Source organism: Podarcis gaigeae (genome assembly GCF_964106915.1).
Source record: "Podarcis gaigeae genome assembly, chromosome: 3".
Lineage (NCBI taxonomy): Eukaryota > Metazoa > Chordata > Lepidosauria > Squamata > Lacertidae > Podarcis > Podarcis gaigeae.
The window spans coordinates 104261396-104277535 of NC_139680.1; the positions used below are offsets into that span (position 1 = coordinate 104261396).

Sequence of the window (16140 nt, forward strand, 5' to 3'; positions counted from 1 at the left end):
CACTTATATCCTGTATGTGGGATTTCCACAGGCATCTGACTGGTCACTCCGAGGATTGCATGCCTAGATAGGCCACTGACCTGGCCAGCAGGGCTCTTCTTATGTAGACTTCTGAGCAGCACTTGACACTGGGGCCTGCCCCCCAAGTGTTTGAAATTCATTGCCATACAGAGAGATAATTTTATTAGTGTTGTTGGAAAAAGAACTTTATGGGTTTCTCTATCACCACCTCTGCTTCTCTCTTTGCAAACTGGAGCAGCTCATTTCTCATTGTTCCTTCCGGCATCTATATTGGGGCTGCCAGTTCTCTGCCCTGCAGAGCTGGAGGATAGGAAACTTCCCCAAATCACATTGGTGTCTAGCTGCGAGGAGCTCTCCAAGATGTCAGGCAAATATCCTTCGCACATCACCTGCTACATGAGCCTTTTTTTAAAAAAAGCTGGGGATCCTAGGGATTGAACCCAAGGCCTTTTGCACTCAAAGCATGAGGTCTACCCGCAGAGCTATGGTCCATCCACAGTACATTTGTTCTAACAGAGCTTGCTATGATGTTGAGCTTGCAAGTGAGGAGAACTTCCTCTGCTAAAGTAAAGAAGAAGAGGAGTTTGGATTTGATACCCCGCTTTATCACTACCCGAAGGAGTCTCAAAGCGGCTAACATTCTCCTTTCCCTTCCTCCCCCACAACCAACACTCTGTGAGGTGAGTGGGGCTGAGAGACTTCAAAGAAGTGTGACTGGCCCAAGATCACCCAGCAGCTGCATGTGGAGGCGCAGGGAAGCGAACCCGGTTCACCAGATTACGAGTCCACTGCTTTTAACCACTACACCACACTGGCTCTCAAGTAAAGCTCCAAGAAGGGCAGTGGGTTTGATGCAATGCATCAGAAACACAGAACATGGTACTGGATTCAGGATTAACATGGTACTGCTTATTCTGCTCCCACAAAAACTCAGTATTCATAAAAGGAGCGGACAAGCTTCCTGTTCTTATGGCTGGAAAGGCATGCTTGAAAGTGTGTTGTTAATGCCTCCTGAAATCTCAGCAGCCAGAGAATTGATAAACAAAGACTTCCTAAGCTTGGTTGGCTAGGTGGGAGGAGAAAAACAGGAGTCCAGTGCCTTCTTTTTTGTCCATCCCCACTTCCTAACGAGAAAAACCAGGATAAATTAAGTAACACGGAAATGGGGAAAGTGTGCTCATTTTTGCCCTGGCATTGCAGAACTGAACTTTTGTTGATGCAGAACTGAACTTTTATTGATGCAGAATTTTAATTTGACTTGTTTGAGCAAAGAGTAAACACGCTCCTGCCCTGCACACTGGAAGCAACTACAAGCTAAAGGCCGCTGCTGCAATAATTAGTTTCAATGAGAGAACGTATCAGCTTGTACACATGATGATTTTCACACCTCAAATACCTAAATTTATCCTTTGCATGGGGAGTAACTGAAAGACAAATTATTTTGGAGGAGAGAGGTGGAAACCTGCAATCAGTTTTGCCTAAGGAAGACATGCCCCGTCAGCCTATGTAAGCAATAAGTCTGTACTTGCAGGAGATAATGGGTGTGGCTTCCATTTGTACGACTAGTGTTGTACCTTTGGCAGCGGCAGATCTGACATAGGAGAGGAATTGCAAGGAACATCTTAATGCACATCAGGAATGGTGCAGGGCGGGATTGTTCAGTAGCAACACCAGTCCAGACCTCAGAGAGATTCTGGCAAACGAACCATACCAGGATGCTGGTTGTGCATCAGAAGGCATCCGATAAAGAACCAACTCATTATTAAATGTGCATTGCATGAGTTTGGTTACGCATTGGTGCAACAGCTGCCATTGAAAGGACTTGCAGATTTACACCTACAAGGCTGGCTTTGAATTGCATGTAGGGCACAGGCCCTTTTCTCTATTTTAAGCGGGCTTTGATTAGGTCAATAGTTTCAGAGGGCTGCTGTTTCCGCTCTGCTCTGCGACCAGAATTCCATCAAGAAGGCAATGCAGACTGAAAATGTGCCCTGCCCTCTATGGGAGCGAGACAACGGAGTTCTTGGTTTGTGTCCAGATCTCTGCACATTAAAAGCCTGTACACAGACATTATATTTTAGCATCTGATTGCTCTGGTAACTGCCGGGTTCACCTCTATGTAGATGCACACCCATTAGAAGGAACTAAAGATCATTCTTTGCTAGGGTGTGACTGCTGCCCAGCTCCAACACAGCAGGAATAGAGGACAGCTTCTGAGCGTCTCTGGCCCATTTGCTATTCTAATTATTTTCAGCCCAAAGAACATCTTGCTAATGGATGCAAGCTGCTGAACACTTTGCAGGTTTTCTTCCATGCCTTCCCCAATATGGAGGAAGAATGGGATAAATCCCAAGTACGGAAAAATAGGGATTCCTGACCCACATGACTTTGCCATGAGCTTTAGTGCTAGGCTCCTAAACAGTTAAGTTAGGGCAACCTAGGAAATCTGGAATATTTTTTTCCAGCCCTACTCGAGAGGGTAAAAGCTGACACCCCCAATTCTTTCATGCCAACTGCTGGTGCATAGCAACAGCTTCTCAGCCGAAATTAACGGAAAGCCTCAAGTTAGTTTTACACTTGCTTCCAGGATGCTCACAATTGCTTAGCACATTCTTAGGTGTCACACACTCACAACTATGCTTTCAGAAACTGCATCAGCATTGTTTTTTTAGCAGGCTGTGTGAAAACTAGAGCTGTTGTTTCATTGAATAGTAATAGCCATGCTAGAGCAACAAAACATTATATAGTTTGAAAGAACTCAAGCCAACGTCATTAGCAACTTTTAATCAATGCCACAAGGGTAGCTGTATTCTGGTGCAACAAAAAAATATGACGAGAGTGCCTGGTGGCATTTAAAAAGACTATTGCTGCAATCCTAACCATTCATACTCAGAAGTAAATCTCAATGAATTCAATGGGGCTTACTCCCAGATTAAGTGGGGTCCGTATGATAGCCTAAAATATTTTCAGCAGCCTGACCTCACTTTGTCATTTTATTCCCTCTCTCTTCGGCCACATTCACACCATACATTTAAAGAACTTTGATACCACTTTAGACCGCCATGGCTTCCACCCAAAAACTGTGGGAGCTGTAGTTTGTTTAGGGCAGGCTTCCTCAACCTCGGCCCTCCAGATGTTTTTGGCCTACAACTTCCATGAGCCCTAGCTAGCAGGACCAGTGGTCAGGGATGATGGGAATTGTAGTCTCAAAACATCTGGAGGGCCGAGGGTGAGGAAGCCTGGTTTAGGGTGTTGACAGTTATTAGGAGGCCCCTATTCCCTCATAAGGCTACAATTCTCAAGAGTTCCCTGTGGAGAGGTATTAACTGCTAAACCACTCTGGGAATTGTAGCTCCTGAAATAGAATAGGGCTCTCACAACCACTCTCAGCACCCTTAACAAACTGCAGTTCCCATAATTCTTGGTAGACAGCCGTGACTGTTCAAAGTGGTATCACAGAAGTTCGAATGTATGCTGTGAATATGGCCTTGATGCCCACGAATATACATATCTGTGAGTAAGTATTCCTACACTGGATGAAAGGGGCTCTTGTCCCTGAATGTTAGGACTTGCAGTAAGTCTTCAAGACAACAATACAAGAAGAGACGCATTTCCCGGTGCTTACTCAGTCCCTTTCTTCACCCTAATCTACCTCAAGCCAATAAAAGAAGTCTGTTTCTGCAACCAGAGATGATGATGATGATTAAATTTGTACACCACCCTTCATCTCAACATAAAAACACAAGATAAAAAACACAAAATGCATAACAACAAGAAGAACAGGAACAAACCAATAACCCCATCTGCCCACCCCAAGTTGAATCTTACTTCAACACTAATTATTATTATTAATAATAATACCCCACCCATCTGGCTGGGTTTCCCCAGCCATTCTGGGTGGCTTCTAACAAAATATTAAAAATACAATAAAACATCAGACATTAAAAACTTCCCTAAACAGGGCTGCCTTCAGATGTCTTCTAAAATTATGGGACAGCATCTTCCACTACATCTGAGAGCAACCAGCTACCTTTGGGGAAAGCAATAACCCTGTCCTCACTGCCATTAGGAGATGGAAAGCTTTCCACAATACATTGTTTGGTTTAATCCAAAGAAAGGGCACTTGTAGACTCCCAACTCCTAACCAGAATGGCCAAGGTCACAGATGACGGGAGCTATAAGTCCAACTATTTCTGGAGAGCCACAGTTTCTCCCACCACCAACAACCCGGGTGTGATCAATAATATTATCAAAGGGATCTAACCTTGAAAAGCTAATGTTTAGGACTCCTGAGATTCAAAATGGGAAGGAGAGGTCTACCACCAACACATTCAAGTAGGAAAACGGGAATCTTCCATTGACTCAGGAAATGCTAGCCTGACTCCTCCCTGGGTCATGTTGTGGGAAACCCCCAAGATATCTGCTGACCAACATAGTGGATGGTGTTCCTCTTCCTACTTGGGACACAATGAGCAAATATACATGAGGTGGAATTCCCAATTGTGTTTACATATTTTAGTACAGTACTAGAATTTTATTATTCCAGAGTTGCCCCAAATTATTTAAAGCTATTGATTGAAGGATATATCTTTGGAGCACTCTCGACTTCAGACACAAAGAACTTCTTCCAAACTCACAGCTGATGAAAAATAATTTCAAGTCCTAGGCCTCCATTTTTAAAAGCTATTATCAGATCCTGCAGACCTTTCCAATTCCTAGATGACAGCATCAAGAGTTTAAGAACCCAAGCAACAAAGCAGCTGGAATTTTTCCAGCCCTATCTTCAAGTGACCATTAAATGGACCTTTGTTTCTTATTCCAAAATAAGACCACCTCATGTTTTCTAAGGCTGAGGTGTCGGTGCTAAATGGAAGCAGAGCCCAAGGAGGGGGAACCTTATCTACCAGAACCTCATCAAGAAGCCTCAACGAAGGATTAACTCTAAGAGAACTTCACTACCACACAGGCATCCTCATCTTTGACAATACACACATTGTACCATGGGAAGAAGAACCCTTGTACTTCAAATCCTGCAGCACTGCTGTCCCTTTAACCCAAACTTCACCAACCTGGTGTCCTCTGGATGTTTTGGACTACAACTCCCATCAGCCCCAACCAGCATGGCCAATATCAGGGATGATGGGAGGTGTAGTTCAAAAACACCTGCAGCCCCAAAAGATGTTTCAGTCTAAATAGAGAAACAGATATTTTTGTTCTAACCTTTCTCCTTTTTTCCTATTTACAATACTGCCACTTATTTGAATTTCAAGGAGAGAGAAAAATGCAAAATCTCCTTTTAGATTTTGAAAACAAGTCCGCAACCTGTACGCTTTTCTACCACAGTCAGTTCCATGAATGGCACCCTTCACTTGAATTTCTCTGCCATTAATTCTGTGCACCAAAATGGTATTTTGGTAATCTCCATCTACCCTAGATACACACACTTGATTAGTCTTCTGTTCGGTTCCTTTCCCACAAGGTTTAGTTCTCACCCTTTATCCCTCTTAATTAAAAAAAAAAAACCCATAAAATAGTTTCTGCCTATTTTTCATCTAAAACGACCATATTTTATAATTAAATAAGAGGGTAGGTAAAAGAGCTCAGGAAATAATCACAAATTACCAAAACCTGATAGATGGATTATATTCAACACTTATACAAAATTTAAAATTGTCCGAACTGTTTTATGTATATGATTTTGTTGCAATCCGTAAAACAACCACATAAGGTACAGTATATCATTATTATAATCACCATGTTTCAGATGAGGAAATGGAATCTGCTGAGGCCGTGTGGCTTGAATGGAAGTAATTTCAGGAGTTCCAACACCAACGGTAGATTTGAATTTTATAGTTCAGACATTTAATTATTATGCTACATGCTAAACCACCACATATTGCAACCTCTCACATGCTTTTTCAGTTTGCGTAGAGCTTTTATTTCTACTGGTGGTTTCCATTCTTCCTTTACCAATCCCCTTCTCCCTCTCTGATCTCACAATAACCCATCAGCACAGGAGCTGATAGGAACACTGATGGAAGTTGCAGCCCCAAATATCTGGTGGTCCCCGTGTCGGGGAAGGCTCCTCTAAGCCAACCAGACTGCAACATACATCATGCAAAAGATGACTTCAGCATCCTACCTCTTCTGAATTCTCCGTGCCTCCATCTTTGCCACTGCCACTGCTGCCGCCACCACTACCACCACTGCTGCTGCCGCTGCTGCTACTGGCTTTCGTAGTGCTTTTAGTAGACTTTGGAGGCTCCTAAGGAGGAAAAGGAACAGGAAAAAAGCACATTCAGATGCACTGTTTTACCAACAGCTTAACAAAGTTCATGGATCCTGCAAGGCAAGCGTCATGAAACCCCGACAGAAAAAGAGGACACCATCCCATAAATAGGCTCCTATACCATGCTCTCCATGTCGGTGCCCAAGAGACAAAAACTTCCTGGCGCAAGAGAAAGGTCTGTGTACGGAAACACACTGATCATCATCCAAGTGCTTCTGCTAGAACGATCAATTCTCTTCCCTTTAAAAAGGGCACCTGACTCTATTGAAGTCCCACCCACTGGTGGGGGGCAGCTGCCTGTTTTGCAACCTGTTGCTCTCTCTGCCTTAGCCAGAGCAGCCGAGTCTCTGCTCCTGCCATCCTCCATGGGAAAGGGCTTATCTGCCAACAGCAAGCAAATGCTAGGAAACTGCTATTTAGAAAGCAGTTTGCAATGCAGGCGGAGAACAATGACTGGAGGACAAACTGAAAAGAGGTTCTCAAGCTGCGGGGAGGGAGCTCCATTCAACTGGTGTGTGGACAGTCAACAAAATCTGTATTCGGCCTATTTTTTCCACCCTAACACAGACAGAAGCCGTACTGACCAAGGTAGAATTCAATGGGGTGCTCTCTCAGGCAACTGTGTACAGGCTAGAATCTAAACGATCTTCATCACAGGTAAGGAAAATACATTTACAAGTTATATTAAAACATATTTCGCAAGGGAATTTGACCTGCGCCAAGGCATATGTGATGGGCTGCTGCGGAAAATGATGCTTTAGTGAGCCTGTGCAGCATAGTGGTTAAGAGTACTGGACAAGGACTAAGCCAGGGTTCAAATTCTCACTCAGCCATGAAGCTTGCTGGGTGACTTTGAGCCAGCCATTTACTCTCAGACTAGTCTATGGTGCAGGGTTGCTTTGAGGATAAAATGGGGAGCAGAACGGGCTTGTTTAAGGAAAGGTGGGATAGAAATAATAACAAACAGTATCCATGCTGCAGGACCACTTTTGTTTTTTGCTGTGAAATGCATGTGTTTGATAACCAATTCAAACTGCTGGTATTGACCTTTAAAGCCCTAACAGCTTCAGCCCTGTATACCTAAAAGAGTGTCTCTACCCCCATCATTCAGGTTGGACACTGAAGTCCAGCTCCAAGGGCATTCTAGCACTTCCCTCATTGCAAGAAGTGATGTTACAAGGAACCAGGCAGAGGGCCTTCTTGGTTCCGCCTTGTGGAACGCCCTCCAGTCAGATGTCAAACAGATAAACAACTACATGACTTTTCATAGACATCTGAAGGCAGCCGTTTCAAGAAGCTTTTAATGCTTGATGTGAGGTCGTCCCCCCCATATTTTCCTGAAAGCCGCCCAGAGGGGCCGGGGTAACCCAGTTAGATGGGTGGGGTACAGTGTTAGAAACTAAGATATGAAGCTAGGAGCTAAATGGCACCTTAAATCTAGGTTATGGACATAACAGCGTAATGTCTAGGCACACTTTTTTAATAACAAGAATACAAAGCTGAAAATGAATGAACTGCAGCTAAAACATTATGTTCATTTTTTCCAGTCCTTCCCCTGCCCACCCCCCTAATATTCTTAAGAGGGTCTCTTCTCCAGTCTTCGGAGAGTAGCTGGAAGTGGGGAGACAGAAAAAAGGTCCTCCTTTCCTTCCACTCTGCAGTTTTAATAAGAAATTTTAGCCACAGTGCTGCACCCAGAGCTCAGAAAAGGCTCGTGCTAATGAAATTCCCTGTCAAAAAATGAGCCTAGGACAATGGGAGTTTTGAACACTGGTGGGGTATAAGAACATTTTTATTATTTACATGTTCCTGCTTCATAAAGGTGAACATTAGTACACAGGAACAGGTCTTGTTCTAAGTTCAAAGCCATCTAAAGCCTGGCAGCTGTTTTCCAGGGTTTAGATAGAAGTCTTTCTTGGCCCTACTAAAGCTTCTGGAAATTGAACATGCAGCCTTCCCTATGCAATGCATGTCCACTTCCACTAGCAGGAATGTTGCACTCATGAACCTTTAGCTCAGCATGCCAACATACCCCACTTTGCATACTTCCTCTCTGCAACTGATCCACACATTTGTGCCACATGTCGTATGTCGCACAGAGGCACCACGCCTACATTGCATGTTACATGAATTTGCACATTACTTCTGGGGTGCTAAGTCTTTCAGACTCTGCTCCGAATCCTAGACTCTGCAGGTTTGTTTGTGTTCTGCATACTTCTGCAGTGTACAGCAGTTCACAGGAGTTCTGTCTTCTATCCCCTTAAAAGTTATGCACAAATGCCTGGCCAATGTCTGCACAGGATTCTCTGTGCACTCCCACATAGCACCCAGAGCCCCACCAGGTGCTTACACTACCTATACAGCCTCCTCTGCATTTGCACACAGCGCACACCTGAACTCTGTGCCCTGCACAAAATAACACAATCAAACCTTTTTTTCAAGATTCTTCCTCTTTACATGCACATGCACACACATCCTTCCTAAATATCGTATCGGCAGTGCCTTGAATTTGCCCCACTTCCACTCCTGCCGCTTGCCTAAATCTGCATTTGCCCCAGTGCCACTTAGGTGTGGTTGCGATGCACTGCGAAAGGCAACAATGACTGTGTACTCTTTTCCATAACTTTGTGCTTGAAACGCAAGGGTCCGATTTAAAAGGAGCAATCTGTCCTTAGGCCTCCCCCTGCTGCATGGCAAGACAAGTGTGAGGCCTATTGTGCTTGTCTGACCTCCGAATGCAACACCAACACACACACGCGCGCATCGCGCACACGCCTGCACAGGGAGCCCCCGAACCGGAAGCGATGGACGCGAAGGAAGCATACAAAGAAGCGCAGCGCATCCTCCGCTATCGGTGCGCGCACACTGCATTCTAGGACGCCCAGGCCAAGATCCGTGTTGGGTTCCCCCCCCCCCCGCCTCCGGAACTGCCACGGAGACCGTCACTACTAGATTCCCTCTTTCTCCGCAAGCAAGCAAGCACTCAACCCAACCCAACCCAACCCCCCCCCCGTTCCATGCAACGGCGCTTGCCTATGCACCATGCTGCGATCGCCTCTTCTCCTCCCCCCCCCTCGCCTTACTCTCGGCCTATGCATTTCCCCTTCCACCCCGTCCAGGATGCAACGGCCTCTTGCCCGTCAGCACCCTTGTGTTACGCCGCCGCCGCCACCCTCCTCAGCCCGCCTCTCCCCAGGTACAAGGCTCCTGCACGAGTGCGGACATTTTCTCCCCCGTGTGGGTGCTTGTCTTGCCTGCGCGTGTGCGCGCCTAACTCAGGGGGCCCGTGCTCAGAGGCAGTTAACAACAAACGGGCTGTGCATTGTCTGACCAGGGCGTCTTTTCCAGCAATTAGATTTAAAAGACAGATAGAAAGACGTATGTATTTGTGTGTATGCTTCACCCGCGGATAATAACAAATGTGCTGTGCATTGTCTGGCCCGTGCGTCGTCCCCCCCCCCCACCCTAAATATATATATGCATTAGATGTAGATACAGAAATAAAGATACATTGTGTGTTTGTGTATGCTGAGAGTGTAGTAACAAATACAGTATGCTGTGCGTTGCCCGGTCAGTACCTTACCTATATATAATATATGTGAATCAAATATTGATATAAAGATGTGTGTGTGCGCGCGCCCTTGCTTAACCCAAGAGGCCCGTGCTCAGGGGTAATAACAAATATGTGGTGCATTGTCTGGCCAGTGCGCCCTTTCCTACATAGGATATACATACGTGTATGTGTGTTGCAAACCTAGACCTGCAGGTGTGTGTGCACTGATTTGCTCGTCCTGGATGTGTGTGTGTGTTGCACAGGCACACGGATCCTGCGTCGAAGCCCCGGGCTGCTGCAAGTGCCGCTGCTTCCTGCCTGCGTCCTCGGCCCCCTCGGCGCGCGGGGCGGCTCCACTCCCGGCGGAGGCCCCGAGCTCGGATGCCGCCAGGCCCCGGGAAAGGCTTTGGCGCCCGGGCGCTCCCGCCCACCCCACCGCCCCGGCCCTGGGGCGGGGTGGCGCCAGAGAGAGATGGGGGGGTGGGCCGGCCCCGGGGCGCCGCCGCCCCCCGCTCGCTCACCTTCTCTTTCTTCAGCTTGTAGGGCATCCCGGACCTCGAAAGCGCTCGCTCGGCCTCTCCCGCCGCCGCCGGCCCGGCCTCCTCTCGTCGCCCTCCCTCGGTTTCTCCTCGCCGCCGCCGCCTCCTCCCTCCCTCCTCTGCGCTGGGTTGGGTGAGCCCCCGATTGGACCCGCTCGGCCCAACCTGCCTGGCAACCGCCTCGCTGCCTGCGCTTCATTGGCCGCCGGCGGCCGCGCCGATTTTTGCCATTGGAGGGCCGGTTTGAAGGGCAGCTGGGGAGGGCGGGAGGAGGCCGCTGCCGGTTTTGCAAAAAGGCGCCGCCGCGGTTGTGGGGAAAGCGGGTGGGATTGGAAGAGGGGGAGGAGAAGGGGGGCGAGGGGGCTTCTCTGCCGCCGGCTGCTCGGGGTGGAGGGGCTGTCGGATTATGGATATAGGTCACCATGGCTGCTTCGAATAAGTTGGAAGGGGTGTGGGTGCCGCGACTGGGCGCCCTTTTGTGAAATAAGGGACCAACGGGGGTAGTGCAGCGTGCAGGCCTCTTTCTTTCTCTGTGTGTGTCTCTTTTCTGTGTCATTGTCAAGGAGAAACGCCGATGGAGAAGGCAGCCCCGCGAAGTGAAAGGTTGCCGTGAATGAAGCTGCTCCCAAAGAATGGCAACTGCATTGCAGTTATAATTCTTTGCACATGCACACACACACTTAAAAAGTGCCAGCCATTAATAATGTTTCGGTCGCTGCTCCTTCAAGTACGAGGTTCTGCTTTTATATGAAGCGGCAATTTTTTTAAAAAAATAAACAATAGGAGGAACCGTAAAACAGATTTAACAACAACAACAACAACAACTGAAGACTCTTCTAGGAAAATGGGGTTTATACAGCCCAGCTCCTAATCAAGATCCACAATCGGTCAGAGAAAATAAAATTGAGAGAGGACCGGAACAATAATTCAGGACCTATTTAAAATTTCAGTAGAACCACATGAGAGAATTTAAGCGCTGCTTAACATTCCTGTTGAAACTGATGGGGCTTAAGTTAGCTTAGGTTTGGCTGGTTTGTGCACAACTTTTTCAGGAAAGAATGAAAGTGAAAACAAAAAGGCTGAAATCCTAAACGCAACGGACTAGAAGTGAGTTGGGTACAGTATTGAGCTCTCAGCTCCTCGGAGAAAAGAGAATATAAACTGTAACAATCAAGAATACTTAAGATCCATAATCCACTATCCTAATGCAGTTAAAGACATTTCCAGTGGATCCAGATATGAATGCAAACGTGGGTGCCCCAACAAAGCAAGGCTGAAATCAAATTGGCGCTTAACCCGGGAGTAAGTCCCACTGAAAACAATGTGACTTACTTCTGAGGGGAGACAGAAAGACTTGCACTGTATTGTCTGATCAATATCTAGGACAGGGCAAAAAAAAAAAAATGCATCTAAAAAAATTTGAACCATTTTTCAGGAAAATATTTTGAAATATGCAGCAACAACATAACAAACTTTAAAACTCCCAGTAACCTTAAAATAGTATGTACAAACTGCAGCAAGTTGCCCAGTACAATAATAAAACATAATATAGTCAGAAGAAAACAGCACCACTATTTTAGCAGCTCAGTTAAAAGCATTCCATAAAAGCAGCAATGAACAAGTGTGTCTTCAAGTGAGGACTGCTTAAAAACTTGTAGAGAGTTGGCACAGCCTTGCTACAAAAAAAGGCTTATGGGGCTGGAGCTTTTATTTTAGGAAAAAAATATTATCCAAGGAGGAACATGGTAGAGTTTTATAAAATGATGGAGAAAGTGAATAAACTTATTCCTCCTTCCCTGTAAAAATAGAGTAAAATGAGTTTCCTAGAAGCAACCTAAGTAGCAATTACCGGTAGCTTCATCATACCCAACTTAAGAGCTTCACAGGGACGCTTGAATGGGTCCTGTCAAAATGCCTTTAGATGGGCCTCAAACCAGGACTCTTCAGCATACTTACCAGGAAGAAAATATGGCATTTACATTTCTATAAATATGCTTAAAACTGGATGTAGGTCTGACCCTGCAAAGCAACTATCCCATGGAGCACAAGATCCATTCAGGTGGTCCACAGAAATATTTTGGAAGAGTTTAGGGTATCGGCACTTGATTTATTTGTTCCTGATAGTGGAAATTTAGGCCATTTTGACACAGGCTAGATTTACCAAAGCCCTGGTTTAGGATCTGTGATTTTTATAACAGTACTAATTTCCCCCATGAAATCTGCCCATTAAAGGTACATTCTCAATGCCCCAGCCTGGGGCTGTGATTTTCACAATATAGTGATAGTTTTGACAATAATGTTAGTGCTGAAGAGGGGGGAAAGTTTGGTAAGTGGTCAGCTGAGACCCCCCAGCAGTTTTGAATTATCTGTGTAGGAAAGTGGTTTAAGAACTGCTGGTTTAGTTCCTAAGCTCTCAAACTGAATGGAGGGAGGACATAAAGTTTTTATTGTACTTCATACCAATCTGCTAGCCAGATTTCAACCAAACAAAATGACAGTTCTCGATAAGGTGTTTTTAAACAAAAAAAACCCTAAATGTTTTAATTATTTTTGCAAGAGATACATAAACAAGTAGAGCAATATAAAACAAACATCAACAATCATACTGCAGTAAGGATACAAAATAAACACTGGGTGATCATCAGCAAACTCTTATATCACAACTAAAATGAAGAGATCAGGAGATCATTATCAGGACGTTCAATAAAGAAAATGTGTTTCTCATTTTTTGCTTTAGTTTTTTTGTTCTCTAACCCAAAGACCAATGGTGCCTTGGAATTGTATCAAGCCAGATAGATTTCTGAGAATCAGGTGGAAGGTTTAGACCACTTCGTTAGACCACATAGGTTATAAATGGGTACCATGTACCATCAAAGAGGCCCTTTTTATTTCATTCCCCTCAGCTGTCTGTTGCATTCAGCCAGTTTTTCTCCTACTGCCAGATTCCAGGCCTTTGCCACCAATTGACAATAAGGTATGACAAATGTATCACAATCTCTAAGCACACAGCCCTTAATAATAATAAAAAGGATTGAAGGTCTTGTAAACTGCATTTTGCGTTGTTTCAGGGAATATGGACATGCATGTGAGACTAGGGTCCATCAGAATAAGTTGCTTATCTATTCAAGGAAACAGAATACAAACAGAAACCTATGGGCAAGACTGGCCATGGTAAAGCAGTTGCCAGAATTGACAATCTGTACCTCCTGTCTGGTTCTTTTCCCAGCAGTCATGAACTCCATTGGGGAGGTGCTCTCTGTTCTCTGAACTCTTCATGCCCTTGGAGACAAAGGAGGAGGGAAGCTTGAGTACAGTAGGACCAGCAGGCTCCTGTGCGTGGTTGGGGAAACCCAACCAGAAGGGCAGGGTATAAATAATAACATCATCATCATCATTATTTATTATTATTAATCTGTTGCAACCTCAGTCCCCACCTCCCCCACCTCACTCCCCACAGCTGCCTGTCCTACACCTGCAGTGCTTTCTGCCTCTTCTTCCTCTCTCTCACTCAAGTCTGTTGCTTGTTCAGCATCCAAACATTCTGCCCTACCCGTCATCCTCTGACCTGTCTTAGTGCCCCACAACCACTCCCTTGGTTCCGAGCCTTCCTCTGCTGCTGCTGAAGAAGAAAAGTTTGGATTTAATATACCATTTTATCACTACTCTAAGGAGTCTCAAAGCAGCTAACATTCTCCTTTTCCTTCCTCCCCCACAACAAACACTCTGTAAGGTGAGTGAGGCTGAGAGACTTCAAAGAAGTGTGACTGGCCCAAGGTCACCCAGCAGCTGCATGTGGAGGAGCGGAGACGTGAACCCGGTTCACCAGATTACGAGACTACCGCTCTTAACCACTACACCACACTGGCTCCCAGTGCTAAGGCTTCTCTGATTCTCCCAACACCCCTAGAGCCCATTTTGGGGGATGCAGGGGGAAGAGAAGAGGAAAAGCCCTATTATGCAAGTGGAAGTCCTTCTGCATGGCTTCCATTGATGAGGCTCTTTAAGGGAATCCCACCCTTTGGTTCTAGTAGATATTTAAATGAGGTTTTCGATAGGGGGATTCAACCTGATGTGTCATCCCAGGATGGTGTCTGTGTCATAAAGTAGTCACGTTTATTTGCTAAAAGCCCGCGGTCAACAAAAAAAATGGGCATAATCAACTTGAGAGAGACAAGTACAGGTGGTCCCCAGCACATTTTACCCCATTTTGTAAGCTACCTTTTAGTCTAATCTGATTGGTTAAGAAATGTTACATATGTTACTGTATGTATATCAATTGCTAAAAGCCCGCGGTCAACAGAAAAATATGGGCATAATCAACTTGAGAGAAACAAGTACAGGTGGTCCCCAGCACATTTTACCCCATTTTGTAAGCTACCTTTTAGTCTAATCTGATTGGTTAAGAAACGTTACATATGTTACTGTATGTATATCAATCAACTGTACCTGAAGGAGCTACCCCACCCCCATTGTTTAGCCCGGACACTGAGGTCCAGCTCAGTGGCCTTCTGGCGGTTCCCTCACTGTGAGAACTGAAGTTACAGAGAACTAGGCAGAGGGCCTTCTCAGCAGTTGCACCTACCCTGTGGAATGCCCTCCCATCAGATGTCAAAGAGATAAAGCAATTATATGACTTTTTGCAGACATCTGAAGGCAGCCCTGTTTTGAGAAGCTTTTAATTTTGTTGTGCCCTTTCATATTTTGTTGGAAGTCACCCAGAGTGGCTGGGGCAACCTGGTAAAAGGGGTGGGTTACAATACATACCTACTGTGTCATCATTTCCTACTGTCCAATAAAGAAACAAGAATCTCTTTCAAAAACCTATCCCAAGAGGATTACATAGGGAACAATACAACACACAGTGAATAGTATCTTCCCCCTCTCTCCAGCCACCAATGCCCAAACCATTATTTTCAGATTTCCCCCTCTAAATGTCCTGTGGTATAGGGTTAGGATCTCAAAGCGGAAAATACTTTCCTCGTTACACCAACATAAAACTTTAAAAAACTGTAATTAAATCATATCAGATTGAACAAAATAATAACACGTTTCAGAAAAGGGCAACCAAAATGACCAGGAAGTGGAGCAATTTGTCTATGAGGAAAGGTTGTAGCATTTGGAACTGTTTTTTTTTTTTTTGGTTTAAAGTAAGAGGTGACATGACAGAAGTTTATACAATTTTGCACGGCATGGAAAAAGTAGACAAAGAAAAGCTTCTCTCTCTCTCTTATAACACTAGGACCTATGGACATCCAATGAAGCTGAATGTGGGAAAATTCAGGACAAATAAATTATTCTTCATGGATCACAGAGTTAAAACTTTAACTTTAAAAGACATCTGAAGGCAGCCCTATATAGGGAAGTTTTTAATATTTAATGCTGTATTGTTTTAAACACTTGATTGGAAGCCACCCAGAGTGGCTGGGGAAACTTAGCCAGATGGGCGGGGTATAAATAATAAATATTATTATTATTATTATTATTATTATTATTATTATGAGTAAAGCAGTGACAGCCGCCAACTTGGGTGATTTAAAAAAATAAAGATTGGAGATCTTCATGGCGGAGAAGACTATCAATGTCTACTGTTAATTATGGTTGTGCTTTATCTCCACAGTTAAGATGCAGCAATGCTTCTGAATACCAGTTGCTGGAAACTGCAGGAGCGGAGAGTGCTTTTGTGCTTGGGTCCTGCTTGGATGAGAAGAGGATGCTGGACCCAGCAGGGCTCTTCTTAT

At 45.0% G+C, this 16140-nt stretch overlaps 1 protein-coding gene and 1 long non-coding RNA gene across 4 annotated transcripts in view; both read right to left on the reverse strand.

Annotated features, from left to right (window-relative positions):
* The window catches only part of PPP2R5D (protein phosphatase 2 regulatory subunit B'delta), a 58869-nt gene extending 48337 nt beyond the window's left edge, over nucleotides 1-10532 (reverse strand). For 2 of the 3 annotated variants that reach the window (XM_083733438.1, XM_083733436.1), the window contains exons 1-2: nucleotides 10385-10532; nucleotides 6164-6286 (exon numbers count right to left, since the gene is read on the reverse strand). In XM_083733438.1, coding sequence (XP_083589564.1) covers nucleotides 6164-6286; nucleotides 10385-10411 — 150 coding nt within the window. In that variant the 5' untranslated portion in view covers nucleotides 10412-10532. The remainder of the gene's footprint in view (nucleotides 1-6163; nucleotides 6287-10384) is intronic. The other variant, XM_083733437.1, reaches the window with a different exon arrangement.
* On the reverse strand, nucleotides 437-941 carry LOC310842251. The gene is made up of 2 exons (XR_014563042.1): nucleotides 834-941; nucleotides 437-577 (listed from the first exon to the last, which is right to left on the reverse strand). It is a non-coding gene; the product is annotated as an uncharacterized lncRNA (long non-coding RNA).
* Nucleotides 10533-16140: the final 5608 nt, after the last annotated feature.